This window comes from Eretmochelys imbricata, chromosome 19, assembly GCF_965152235.1.
Source record: "Eretmochelys imbricata isolate rEreImb1 chromosome 19, rEreImb1.hap1, whole genome shotgun sequence".
NCBI lineage: Eukaryota > Metazoa > Chordata > Testudines > Cheloniidae > Eretmochelys > Eretmochelys imbricata.
Genome location: NC_135590.1, coordinates 19,956,571 through 19,971,326, shown reverse-complemented (window position 1 = coordinate 19,971,326; position 14,756 = coordinate 19,956,571). Strand labels below are relative to the sequence as shown.

At 48.7% G+C, this 14,756-nt stretch overlaps 1 protein-coding gene across 4 annotated transcripts in view; it reads left to right on the top strand.

Annotated features, from left to right (window-relative positions):
• The first annotated feature begins 430 nt into the window (after positions 1 to 430).
• Positions 431 to 14,756, top strand: part of ZMPSTE24 (zinc metallopeptidase STE24) — a 114,373-nt gene continuing 100,047 nt past the window's right edge. For 3 of the 4 annotated variants that reach the window (XM_077838094.1, XM_077838092.1, XM_077838091.1), the window contains exons 1-2: positions 431 to 594; positions 2,545 to 2,691. In XM_077838094.1, coding sequence (XP_077694220.1) covers positions 478 to 594; positions 2,545 to 2,691 — 264 coding nt within the window. In that variant the 5' untranslated portion in view covers positions 431 to 477. Of the gene's footprint in view, positions 595 to 787; positions 810 to 2,544; positions 2,692 to 14,756 lie in introns of those variants that run through there. The other variant, XM_077838093.1, reaches the window with a different exon arrangement.

Here is a 14,756-nt window from a genome sequence, read left to right as displayed (position 1 = left end):
AGTGACGCCAGACCAGAAGTGGGGGGGGCCGGGTGTGCAGTGATGCCAGGCCGGAAGCCGAGGGGGGCAGGGTTTGCAGTCACTCCAGACCGGAAGCCGGGGGGGCGGGGTGTGCGGTGACGCCGGGCTGGAAGCCGGGAGGCGGGGTTTGCAGTGACGCCAGACCAGAAGTGGGGGGGGGGGGCGGGTGTGCAGTGACGCCTGACCGGAAGCTGGGGGGCGGGGTTTGCAGTGTCTCCGGGCCGGAAGCCGGGGGGGCGGGGTTTGCAGTAACGCCAGACCAGAAGTTGGGGGGGGGCCGGGTGTGCAGTGACGCCAGGCCGGGGGGCGGGGTTTGCAGTGATTCCGGTCCAGAAGCCGGCGGGCGGGGTTTGTAATGACGCCGGACCGGAAGCAGGGGGTGGGGTTTGCGGTGACGCCGGGCCGGAAGTCGGCAAGGACACGAGGTGGCAGCGGTTGCGGGTGGGGCGCTCCGTCATGGCGTTGCCGGGAGAGCTCTGGGCTGAGCTGACCATGGAGAAGCGGATCTTCTGCTCCGTGCTGCTCTTCTCCTGGGCCGTGTACCTGTGGGAGGCCTTCCTGGCGCGTCGGCAGGTGCGGGAGGGCCCGGGTCGGAGCACAGGGCGGCTGGCGTGGGGCAGAGCGGGCGGTGAAGTCCCTCTGCGGCCGCCCGCCTCGTGCCCTGCCGAGTGGGGAGCGCAGGGACCGAGGAGACGGCGGCGATTCGGGAGGGGAGAACGGGGAGCACACAGAGCTCCTGGCGTGGGAAATCAGGAGAAGCCCGTAAAGCTCCTAGGATGTGGTGAAAGGTGGGAAGGGAGGGGACCCGGAGCTCTAACCCTAACCCTTCCCGAATATGATATTAAAGCCCTGGCTTATGGCATTATTTAGGCCTTGCCTGAATGCATGGTACTACTAGTGAAGTCAGTGGGATTGGTGGGCAGAATTTGGTCCTCTGCCTAGATTCTGCTCAGTCATCACCATGGCGCCCCAAGTCATGCTGTGTGAGACAGAGCGTTCCTGGGATCTTCATAAACCGTTTTTGAAAATCTTTTAAAATAAGAGAAACAAATAGACAAGCAACTCCAGTGTCAGCTTCTGGTCTCTGAAATAATAAATCACTCCGGCTTTACATTTGTCATTTGATAGGGTTTTGAGAACAACAGTTATTCTATAGATTCTGTTGCCATGTAGCTTTGATACATAAATAATCACACAAACCTAGTACTGGATATTGTTTCATCTTTACTGAAATTAAAATAACAAATCAAATATAGAATTTTATTAGATCATAAGAATGGCCATCCTGGCTCAGACTAATGGTCTGTCTAACCCAGTATGCTGTCTTCTGACAGTGGGCAGAGCCAGATGCTTCAGAGGGAGTGACCAGAAAAGGGCAATTTGTCAAGTGATCCATCCTCCGTTGTCCAGTCCCAGATTCTGGCAGTCAGAGGTAGGGATGCTTAGAGTATGGGGTTACATCCCTGACCATTTTGGCTAATAGCCATTGATAGATCTATTCTCCATGAACTTATCTAAATCTTTTTTTTTTACCCCAGTTGTACTTTTGGCCTTCACAATGTTTCCTGGCAACAAGTTCCACAGGTTGACTGTGTTGTGTGAAGAAGTACTTATGTTTGTTTTAAACCTGCTGTGACCCCCCCCCCCCCTCCCTCTTTGGTTTATTTAACATAACACATCCTTATTCACTTTCTGTACACCATTCATGATTTTATCCCCCCATGTCATCTCTTTTCCAAGCTGACCAATCCCAATCTTTTTAATTTCTCTTCTCCCTTCTCTAGTTTTTCTAATTCTAATGCATCTTTTTTGAGAGGGGTGACCAGAACTGCATGCAGTATTCAAAGTGTACCATGGTTTTAGAAAATATCATAATACCACTCTATATCTTATTATCTGCCCCTTTCCAGTTTCTAACATTCTGCTTGCTGTTTTGGCTTTGGCTGCACATTGAGCAGTGCTTTCAGAAAAGTATCCACAATGATTCCCAGATCTCTCTTGAGTGGTAACAGCTAATTTAGACCCCATCATTTTGTATCTATAGTGCCCACTCAGTTTTGTGAGATGCCTTTGTAACCCCTTGCAGTCTGCTTTCGACTTAACTATCTTGAGTAATTTTGAATTGTCTTCAAACCTTGCCCCCTCACTGTTTACCCCCTTTTCCAGATCATTTACGAATACACTGGTCCCAGTACAGATCCTTGAGGGACCCCTCTATTTATCCCTCTCCATTGTGAAGTTTGACCATTTATTCCTACCGTTTGTCTCCTATATTTTAACAAGTTACTGATCCATGAGAGGACCTTCCCTCTTATCCCTTGACTGCTTACTTGCTTCAGAGCCTTTGGTGAGGGACCTTATCAAAGGCTTTCTGAAAGTTCAAGTCACCCTAGTCCACGTTTGTTGACCCCCCCCCCCCCACGAGAATTCTAATAGATTGATGAGACATGATATCCCTTTACAAAAGCCATTTTGACTCTTCCCCCCAACATGTTAATATTAATATGTTTTTCTGTCTTTCAGAGGAAGGTATATAGAACAACAACACATGTCCCATGGGAATTAGGACAGATCATGGATTCGGAAACCTTTGAAAAGTCTCGTTTGTATCAACTGGACAAAAGTACTTTCAGTTTTTGGTCGGGCCTATATTCTGAGCTAGAGGGCACTGTAAGTACCATAGCTGCTGTATAATTTATACAATACTTGTCAATGAATCTGAATGTAAAATACTTTATATTTAATCCTTCAAGTATAGCTATACAACTCCAGGGTAAATGCTGTGGCATGCCTTATAAGTCTCATACTGTGAGTGCAGTCTTTAATAAGGTTTCTCGCTTTGGGTTATGTTGTCACTGCCAAAAAAGTGAGTTTCTGCACCAAGATTGCTATCTCACTGTCAAAATACTTTTTATTTAGTCAGTGCGAACACAGCAGAACGTTACTTCTCTATGTTAGCAAGAAAGTCACTGTGCTGACACAGAGCCCTGTGCAGATACAAAATTTGTTTCTGCTTCCGATCCACAACCCGCAGAAATGATCCGTGGATATCCGCATCAGTGGCTGAAGATACCTGCAGATATAAAGTGGATATCAGAGGATTTGCAGGGCTTTAGATATAAAATTTGGATCCACCTCCATCTGTGATCTACAAAAATGGTTTGCAAATATTCGTGGATATCTACAGATTTAAAGGGCTCTACCAACACTTTCATAACAAGGGTCTATTTGTTTGTAAACTGCCTTGGGTAGTTTCCTTGCTAGTACAGCATGCAGACAGGTGCCATGTTCATCTGGTAGTAATTCATCCTCAGCACGTAAGCCTGCTAGACTTGGAGATCTTATGTTATGATTTTGCATTGTCCCTCTTTTCTTTTCCCAGGCAGTATGTGTGCATTTGTATTGATTATTTTTCCTTTTTAAAAAAAAAACACACCAAAAAAACCTAGAAAATGTAAGGCAAAAGTTTGAATCTGCAACTGTAGTTCTGTGCCTTTGTGTGGATGCATTATTTAAGTCTTTAATTACATGATCTATTTCTTAAGTGTATGTAGAAAACACTGTAAATTTTCATGATAGCATTTTGTAGTACTGTCTGCCAGTGTTCCTTCTAATTTTTCCCACCCATGTGTGGAATGAATTTTATGTGCACCAATATGGAGGTGATGTGTCACACATGACGTTCATATTGGTGCACATAACAAAATTCATGGGGTGGGGGTGGGGCCAAGGGGTTTGGAGTGTGGGAGGAGACTCAGGACTGGGGCAAAGGGTTGGGGTCCAGAGGTGTGAAGGCTCCGGCTGGGGGTGTAGGCTCTGGGGTGGGGCCGGGGATGAGGGAGTTGGGGTGCAGGAGGGTGCTCCTGTGCTATGGCAGAGAGAGAGAGGACTCCACCCAGTTCTCTCTCTCCCTGCAGCAGCTCCTGGGCTGGGGGAAAGGGGCCTCTCCCCTCTCCAGCACTTGAGCTTCAGGATAGGCGCCCCTTCCCTGGCCCCAGCAAGTTCCTCTGGGGCTGGGTTTGGGCTGGGGAAGGGGCCCCCAGCCTAGCCTGGGTCTGCACCGCCCCAGCTGCACATGAGACTGGGCCGGGCCGGCCCATGCCTGAGTCTGCACCTCTGCAGCTGCAGCAGAGTTGGGGACCAGGCTAGGTTGGGGCTAGGGGAGGGGCGCCCCTCACCCGGCTGGTCCCTGGCTGGGCAGGTCCCCGGGCGGATTTCCTGAGTGCCTGCATGGTGCTAAATAGGTTGCTGTGTGGCCACACAGCGTACAGGGAACTTAGCTATCTGCTATGGTGGGAAAGTAGTGAATGATACGCACAACAAAATATTACAGTAAAATGTAAGCAACATATAAATCAGGGGTGGGCAAACTTTTTGGCCTGAGGGCCACATGGGGGTTGCAAAACTATAGGGAGGTCTGGGTAGGGAAGGCTGTGCCTCCCCAAACATCCTGGCCCCCGCCCCCTATCTGCCTCCTCCCACTTCCTGTCCCCTGACTGCCCCTTGGGTCCGCCCGCCCCCTTACCGTGCCGGAGCCAGCCATGCTGCTGTGCTTCCTGGCAGGAGCGGTGGGTCAGAGCGCCGGTGGCCCAGTGAACTGAGGCTGCGAAGGAGGAGGGGCTGGGGGCTAGTCTTCCCGGCCAGGAGCTCAGGGGCTGGGCAGGATGGTCCCGCGGGCTGGATGTGGCCGCGGGCCGTAGTTTGCACACCTCTGAGATAAATGCATTATAATAAAATGTGATATGGCATTATCAGTTTTCATATACAGTATTAATTAAAGTTCTGTAACTACAATATTCAGTATCTTTTTAAAAAGAATAGGAGGACTTTCTCATAAGTCTCATAACTCAAAGCTTATGGTCAAATAAATTGGTTAGTCTGTAAGGTGCCACAAGCCCTCCTAATCTTTTTGTGGATACAGACTAACACGGCTGCTACTCTGAAACCTGTATCTTTTTTAGTATATTTTACTGTTTCCATTGTATTCTGTACTTAAAACACTCCTTTATAATAAAATTAACAGTTAAGCTAGAAACATACCTACATTTTAATGTCAGTTTTATGGGGTGGGAGTTTAGTTTTCAGAGTAATTTAATTAGAAGTTAGAAAAATAATCCTAGGTTGCAAACACCCTTCAGAGGTGTAGCTATTTCCAAAGCAAGGTGTGGAAAACAGATTATATGACACATTTGTCATTAAAGTTATACCATAAAGTTATGATCATGAACTGTTATGTGAGAATGTAAAGCTGACCAATTATAAAACAAGGTTGGGAAAAGAGCATCAGCTTGAAATAGTATAAGATCGTATAATTAGACTATTGTAAAACATACACACAAGGGAGCAGAGTTAAGAGAGTAAGTTCCATCTTAACTTACGTTTCTTCAGTGCTTTTTGTGAACTTCAAGTTGCATTTTGTGTTTGTGTGTATACATGTATTTTACAGTTCTTGATATAACACTCATGTTCATGGTACGTGACTTAGGATTTTTGTAGCCGATTGTAAAATTGTTTGACACACAACTTTTATTTTATTTATTTTTTTTTTTTGGACCAACTTCAGACCTGATTAGAGGTTTTTTAAATTGTCCTAATTTTGAAAACCAAAACTGAAAAAAACTAAAAAATTTGTTAAACTGTCATTTCTCTTTTTTCCCTTCCTACACTAGTGGATTAATGAACAGATGGTCTCATGGCACCACCTACTAGAAGCAAAAAAGCAAGGAGTTCTGAAACCTCATCCTGATAATATTAGCCTCAGTCAGAACAGCCCCTCCCCAGGTTTGTTTTCTCTATGCAGAAACTTAGAGGCTTCGCTTCATCTCCTCTTTTTAGTCTCTACACTCTACACTGCGAGGGGGATCTGTCCTGCTTTGAGCAGGGGGTTGGACTAGTTGACCTCCTGAGGTCCCTTCCAACCCTGATATTCTATGATCTATGGTACGCAATTTCAGCCCCGAGAATAGTGTAGCTGAAGTCAACGTATCTTAGGTCGACTTACCTCACGGCACAGGGTCGACTGCCGCCGCTCCCCCGTTGACTCTGCTTCCGCCTCTCACCACGATGGAGTACAGGAGTCGATGGCAGAGCAATCTGGCGGGTAGTGTAGACGTACCCTTTGTCTTGTAGGGACGCTAATGGAAAAACGTGAGGCCGCCGCACTGCATTAAATCAGTTAGTGTGTGGAAGGCAGAGCTCACAGCTCTTCAGCTGAGCAGTGCCCTGAATCAGGGGCTTTCAGCTGGGGTCTGCCATTCACAGATTGTGAATCCCACTGGTCAGAGGCATGCCAGTGTGTCCGACCTTCCCCAATCCTCAGAAGTAACACCTCAGAAGTAATATGATGGTCATGAGCCCACATAAGGAATGTTGGTGTGTTCAGTCTTCCCTCATGCTTAGAATTCTGGGCTGCCACAAGAGGGACACTTAGCTCTAGCAATCTGTCTGCCTATCAACTTCTTTGAATGCTTGCTCATGTCCATTCCCTGCTAGGTGTGTGCACGCCATGTGCACAATTACTGGAGATTTTTCTCTCAGTGGTATCCATTGGGCTGGCTCTAGTGCTCTCTGGAGTCTCATGCAAAGAGAGCTGCTGGCCTCATGCCCTCTCAGTTCCTTCTTAGCACCCAGGACGGTTGCTGGAACAGCCCCTCCTGTTGCCACAAGGCTTCTTTCTCAATGGTTTGGACTTTCTCTGTACATATGTTGTATAGTTATTGTAGTTAGCATATATAGTTCTTAGAGTTAGTGTATATGGTAGTGCTAGTAGTTGCATAGAATCATAGAATATCAGGGTTGGAAGGGACCTCAGGAGGTATCTAGTCCAACCCCCTGCCCGGAGCAGGACCAATCCCCAACTAAATCATCCCAGCCAGGGCTTTGTCAAGCCTGACCTTAAAAACTTCTAAGGAAGGGGATTCCACCACCTCTCTAGGTAACGCATTCCAGTGTTTCACCACCCGTCTAGTGAAAAAGTTTTTTCCTAATATCCAACCTAAATCTCCCCCACTGCAATTTGAGACCATTACTCCTTGTCCTGTCATCTGATATCACTGAGAATAGTCTAGATCCATCCTCTTTGGATCCACCTTTCAGGTAGTTAAAAGCAGCTCTCAAATCCCCCCTCATTCTTCTCTTCTGCAGACTAAACAATCCCAGTTTCCTCAGCCTCTCCTCATATGTCATGTGTTCCAGCCCCCTAATCATTTTTGTTGCCCTCCGCTGGACGTTTTCCAATTTTTCCACATCCTTCTTGTAGTGTGGGGCCCAAAACTGGACACACTACTCCAGATGAGGCCTCACCAATGTCGAATAGAGGGGAGCGATCACGTCCCTCCATCTGCTGGCAATGCCCCTACTTATACACCCCAAAATGCCATTGGCCTTCTTAGCAACAAGGGCACACTGTTGACTCATATCCAGCTTCTCGTCCACTGTCACCCCTAGGTCCTTCTCTGCAGAACTGCTGCCTAGCCATTCGGTCCCTAGTCTGTAGCGGTGCATTGGATTCTTCCATCCTAAGTGCAGGACTCTGCACTTGTCCTTGTTGAACCTCATCAGATTTCTTTTGGCCCAATCCTCCAATTTGTCTAGGTCCCTCTATATCCTATCCCTACCCTCCAGCGTATCTACCACTCCTCCCAGTTTAGTGTCAGCCGCAAACTTGCTGAGGGTGCAATCCACACCATCCTCCAGATCATTAATGAAGATATTGAACAAAACCGAACCTTGGGGCACTCCGTTAGATACCGGCTGCCAACTAGACATGGAGCCATTGATCACTACCCGTTGAGCCCGACAATCTAGCCAACTTTATACCCACCTTGTAGTGCATCCATCCAGCCCATACTTCTTGAACTTGCTGACAAGAATACTGTGGGAGACCGTGTCAAAAGCTTTGCTAAAGTCAAGGAATAACACGTCCACTGCTTTCCTTTCATCCACAGAACCAGTTGTCTCATCATAGAAGGCAATTATATTACTCAGGCATGATTTTACCTTGGTGAATCCATGCTGACTGTTCCTGATCACTTTCCTCTCGTCTAAGTGCTTCAGAATTGATTCCTTGAGGACATGCTCTATGATTTTTCCGGGGACTGAGGTGAGGCTGACTGGCCTGTAGTTCCCAGGATCCTCCTCCTTACCTGTTGTTGAGGGACTTTTCACCCCAGGGGCTGGGCTTCAATCCGTGTACCTCGTGTGGCAAGCTGATGCCAGTTGGTGACCTGCATCCTAGCTGCCTAAACTGTTTCACGTTAAAGAGAAGTGCCAGACCTGCAGAGATTTCAAAGCCCGCATGAGAAAGGATACGGACATTTGGCTGAAGGCCATTCTTATGAAGGTGGCCCTCAGACCAGTCTCAGAGCCGAGCTGCTCTGAATCAGTGCCAAGAACCTCAACATCCATGTGGAGTGCTCCCCAGCACAGCTCTCCATCCCTGGTGCCGAGGAAGAGGCATAAGAAACAACGAACCAAGAGAGGGTGTTCTCCAGGTCAGAAGAGGGACAAGCAAGGAGCGACTAGTGTAGTGAGAGCTGCATCAGGCCACTCATCCTCCCCTGAGCCTCTGATGGCACTGCCAACTCTACCTAGAGTGCTGAGTCCAGTATGGGACCAGCCTCCGACTCCCTGGAGCAGTGGTGTGATCAGGCGTCTGCTGGTTCCTTCGATCCCAGAGGCTTTCCAAGCGGCAAAGGACCTGCTGTCACTCCCGATCCCGCTGGCCCCTCAAGGACCCTGGTCAGCCAAGGCAGCCGGGGACAGAAAGGAGCAAGGGTCAACAAGCTCCATGTGGCACCATCCAGAGGCAAGCTCTCCATGGTCCCGATGGACTGGTCACTGGCCTGTCCCCAGTTCCCCGGCACGGCCAGAGACAGAAGTGGATACTGCACTGCTATGGTCTCCAGGGGAAAAATAGTCTTCTGAGTCTGAAGGGGAATCCTTGGCTCCACCCAAAACCTACTGGTACACAGCCTACACGCCAGACTTTGGTACCTGCCCTCCTGCTGGTGCCTGGCCACTGGCTAATACAGTAGCAGTATTGGAATCCTTCAGCGTTTCCCCGGTACTGGGCCCCCCCTTCCCAATGCTCATACTCAGTGATGTCAGAAAGATAAACTACTCTCTCTTCCTGTCTGGCACTGGACCCTGATTTCAGTACCGATCCCGGTAAATGGCCCCAATGGATGTGGTGGAAGGTAGAGGAGTAGGAGGAAGCCGCCTCCTCTGGCGCAGGCCGCCTCCTTGTCATTCCCAGACGAGACTGTTGTAGGCCCTAGTAACCCACTCCTGCAGGACAACTTCGGGTCCCACCAGGAGTTCCTGAAAAGGGTCACTGCGAATTTGGGCCTGGAAATTGAGGAGCTTAAGGAGTCAGCACACAGCCTAATCTGGAATCCTGGCTGCAGTTGCTCCCTCCAGAGTGGCCTTGCCTGTTAACAAAGCGGTCATTGGGCCCCATCAGAACACTGTGGCAGACTTCTTCTCTGCCCCCCACCCCCAAAAAGGGCAGAAAAGAAATACTGTGTCCCAACCAGTGGGTTCAAGTACCTTTACTCGCTCCCCTTTCCCCTCACTGGGGTCTTTGGTAATGTTGGCAGCAAATGGGTGGGACAGACGGGCAGTCGAGTGCTACCCACAAAAATAGAGTCCAAGAGACTGGACCTGTTTGGATAAGAACACAAGAACAGCCATACTGGGTCAGACCAAAGGTCCATCAAGCCCAGTGTCCTGTCCTCTGACAGTGGCCAATGGCAGGTGCCCCAAAGGGAATGAACAGATAGGTTATCATCACGTGATCCTTGCCCTGTCACCCAATCCCAGCTTCTGGCAAACAGAGGCTAGGGACACCATTCCTGCCCATCCTGGCTTATAGCGATTCATGGACCTATCTTCCATGAATCTATCTAGCTCCCTTTTGAACCCTGGTATAGTATTGAACTCTGGTATAGCCTTCACAACACCTTCTGGCAAGGAGTTCCAGAGGTTGACAGTGCGTTGCATGAAAAAATACTTTTTTGTGTTTGTTTTAAACCTGCTACCTATTAATTTCATTTGGTGGCCCCTTGTTCTTGTGTTATTTACTCCTTCTCATAATACTTCCTTATTTACTTTCTCTGTACCACTTAGGATTTTATAGACCTCTATCATATCCTCCCGCAGTTGCCTTTTTTCCAAGCTGAAAAGTCCCAGTTTTATTAATCTCTCCTCATACGACAGGTGACCTCCAGTTACATATCTCCAACCAGCAGGCTCTACTGCAGAGATACAATTTTAATCTGTGGGACTCATTGTCCAGATTTAAGGAGAGACTGCCATAGGAGTCAAGGCAGGAGCTCTTCACAACCATCCCAGAGGAGGGCTGGACTGTGTCCAGGACTTCCCTCCAGGCGGCTCTGTATGTGGCTGACTCAGCAGCCAGTACTGTTGCATCGGCAGTCATCAGCAATCATGTGGCCTCCATCTTGAAGTGCAGCAGTCCATCCAGGACCTCCCCTTTGAGAGCACCTCCCTGTTCTCTGAACAGACAGATTCAAAGTTTCACAGCCTCAAGGACATGAGGGCCACCCTTCGCTCCTTGGGCCTTTATACACCTGCATCTTCCAGGAAGCACTTTAGGCCCCAGTAGCCTCTCAGGTTTGCAGTGTCTCTCAAGGAGGAGCCCTACAAAAGAAAAGGGAAGGGTTATAAGTGTCGCCAACACCTCCCTCCTACCTAGGCCTCCTAAACGGGCTCTCATAGATATCCCAGCAGGGCCAGGCAGGCTTTTTCAAGGTACGTCCGAGGGCAATATGCCAGTCTTCACCCCAGATCCATCTCCCCTTTTATTTTTGGACTGCCTGTCGCCCTTCAACCCAGTGTGGTCAGATATAACATTGGACCACTGGATACTGAGTACAGTAACTGTAAGTTACGTTCTCCAGTTTTCATTCACCGCTCCCTCCCACCCTCTACCCCCATCCCTCTTCAGGAACGATTCTCACAAGCTACTTCCCGTCCAGGAGGTGCAAACCCTCCTACTTGTGGGGGTCATAGAGGAGGTTTCTCAAGACTTGAAAGGGAAGGGGTTTTTACTCCTGATATTTCCTAATCCAGAAGGTTGGGGAGTGAGGGAGGGGGGAAATCTACGGCCTATCCTGGACCTGTGTCGTTTCAACAAATATTTCAAGAAATTGAGGTTCTGCCTGGTCTCCTTGGCCTTCATCATTCCCTCCCTGGATCCAGTAGACTGGTATGCCGCCCTTGACTTAAAAGATGCTTATTTCCACATCTCTATCTTCCATGGTCGCAGAAGATTTCTAAAGTTTGTAGTGGATCAGTATCGCTACCAATTCACTGCTCTTCCCTTCAGCCTATTGGCAACCCCACAAGTCTTCACGAAGTATTTGGTGGTGGTAGCAGCCATCCTCAGGCATCAAGGCATGTAAGTCTACTCATACTTTGACTACTGGCTGATCAAAGGTCAGTCACAGGCTCAGGTGCAGCACAGCATCAGTACAGTACTGGCCACCTTCCATCTGCTGGGTCTGTTAAGAAACGGACAACCCTGGTTCCGGTTCAGAGTCAACAGAAGTCATTTCTAGTCCTAGTTCAGAGAATAGAGTTCTTTGGGGCAGTGCTTGACTTAACCTAGGCCAAAGCCTCCCTTCCGGAAGCCCAATTTCGAGCTATATCAGACCTGATATCCAAAATCACGATCCCCCCAATAACGACTGCTCGGTTATGCAAACTGTTTAGACACATGATGGCATGTACCTGCATGGTGCAGTATGCAAGGTTGTACCTCATACCCCTCCAGATATGGCTGGTTTCCCCGAGCAGACACCACCTGGACTCTACTCACAATTCTGCCTCCAGTCTTCGCTGACATGGTGGAGAGGCCCAGGATACGTAATGGAAGTGGTATCCTTTGCTGCCCCTCAGCTGTTGATAATCCTAGTCTTGGATGTGTCAGCCTGGGATGGAGAGCCCACCTTGTCAGTATCATCTTCCAGAGGTGGGGGCCTCCCCAGGTGTACCTGTTTGCCACCAGACAGAACAGGAAATTCCATCAGTTCTGTTCGCTGCATGGGCACAGTCTGGGCTCCCTTTCCGATGCCTTCCTGCTCTCATGGGCAGACCACCTACTTACTGTATGCCTTCCCACTGATCACCTTGGTTCATAGGGTCCTCCTAAACATCAAACAGGACAAGGTGAAGGTTATCCTGAAAGCACTGGCATGGCTATCCTAGCATTGGTTCGGTACTCTTCTGAACCTCTCAGTGGCAGTGATATTCATGCTTCCGCTCCTTCCAGACTTGATTTCACAAGACCATGGCTAGTTGATTCACCCAAACCTCACCTCGCCTTCCTGCACCTAACTGCATGGGGGTTGTGTGGCTGAATCCTGAGGAGCAGGCCTGCTCAGATCAGGTTTGACAGGTCTTGCTAGGTAGTAGAAAGCCTTCCTCCAGGGTTACTTACCTGGCCAAGTGAAAACGTTTCACGTGTTGGGCCTCTGAACAGAATCTTTCTCCATCTCGATCTTCTCTGCATTCTATCTTGGACTATCTGCTCCACCTAAAGCATCAGGATCTGGCACTGTCATCTATTAAAGTTCACTTGGAAGCCATCTCAGACTTCCACCCTCCTGTGAATGGCAGATCAGTGTTCTCCCACAAGATGACGGTCAAGTTTCTCAATGGGCTGGAAAGACTACCCTTAGACTCAGAACCGACCCTCCTCTTCTCCCCCCCCCCCCCCAATGAGACTTAAACCTGGTCTTTTCGAGGCTCACAGGGCCTCCCAGCAAGTCATTAATATCATGTCCCATACTGCTTCTCTCTTGGAAGGTCACCTTCCAGGTAGCGATCATCTCAGCTAGAAGGTCTCTGAGATTAAGGCCCTTATGTCAGAACTCCCTTATACGGTGCTCTGCAAGGACAAGGTCCAGCTGTGTCCCCATCCAGCCTTCCTACCAAAAGTGGTGTCGCAGTTCCAGGACATTTTTCTATCTGTCTTCTTTCTAAAACTTCACAAGACTGCTGGGGAACGTTGGATGCTAGGCGGGCCCTCACAATCTATATTGAGAGAACTAAGCCCTTCAGCAAGTCCACACAACTCTTTGTAGAAGTAGTGGAAAGGATGAGAAGGGTACCTGTGTCATCCCAAAGAATCTCATCCTGGATAACTGCCTGTATCCAAACTTGCTACAAACCAGCAAAGGTTCTGCTTCTGGCCATCGTGCTCACTCATTCCACAACAGCCCAGGCTTTCTAGGCAGCATTCATCACACCAGTACCAATCCAGGACATCTGCAGAGCTGCTGCCTGGCAGTTGGTTCGTACCTTTGCTTCCCGCTACGCCATCATCCAACAGGCCTGTGAAGATGTCAGTTTCAGGAGAGCAGAATTGCAGTCAGCATGTCCATGATCTCTGAGCCCACCTCTAGGGGTACTGCTTGTGAATCACCTAGCATGGAATGGACCCGAGCAAGCACTCAAAATAAAAAACAGTTACTAACCTTTCATAACGGTTGTTCTTTGAGATGTGCTGCTCATGTCCATTCCAGAACCGACCCTCCTACCCCTCTGTCGGCATTACCGGCAAGAAGGAACTTGGCAAGGGGGCGTGGGGCTGGTGGCGCTCTTTATACCAGTGCATAACTGCACAACTCAAGGGCTGCTAGAGCTGGACCAACAGATACCGCTGGGGGAAAAATCTCTGGAAGAACAACAGTATGAAAGGTCAGTAACTATTTTATCTTGCCTCAGCTTGCAGCTTGGTGCCATAGCTGATACAGCTCTGTAGTAGCATCTTTGCATCCACAAAGTCCAGAAGTGCAGTTCTGGTAAGTCCCACTTTTGGGAATAACTGACTAGATGGTGGTAGTGCTGAAAAGAATCTGGGGGTTAGAATGGATCACAAATTGAATACGAGCCAACAATGTGGTATAATTCGAAAGGCTGGTGTCATTCTGGGGTGTATTAACAGGCATGTGTAAGACATGGGAGTTCTGCTCTAGCTGGCCTCTTCTGGAGTACTCTGTTGAGTTCTGGACACCACACTTGAGGAAAAATGTGGACAAATGGGAAAGAACCCGGAGGAGAGCAAAAAAAATGATAGAAAGTTTAGAAAACCTGCCCCCACTGGAGTGGGTTACCTAGGGAGGTGGTGGAATCTCCATCCTTAGAGGTTTTTAAGGCCCAGCTTGACAAAGCCCTGGCTGGGATGATTTAGTTAGAATCATAGAATATCAGGGTTGGAAGGGACCTCAGGAGGTCATCTAGTCCAACCCCCTGCTCAAAGCAGGACCAATCCCCGACTAAATCATCCCAGCCAGGGCTTTGTCAAGCTTGACCTTAAAAACTTCTAGGGAAGGAGATTCCACCACCTCCCTAGGTAACGCATTCCAGTGTTTCACCACTCTCCTAGTGAAAAAGTTTTTCCTAATATCCAAACTAAATCTCCCACACTGCAACTTGAGACCATCACTCCTTGTTCTGTCATCTGCTACCACTGAGAACAGTCTAGAGCCATCCTCTTTGGAACCCCCTTTCAGGTAGTTGAAAGCAGCTCTCAAATCCCTCCTCATTCTTCTCTTCCGCAGACTAAACAATCCCAGTTCCCTCAGCCTCTCCTCATGTGTTCCAGTCCCCTAATCATTTTTGTTGCCCTCCGCTGGACTCTTTCCAATTTTTCCACCTCCTTCTTGTAGTGTGGGGCCCAAAACTGGACACAGTACTCCAGATGAAGC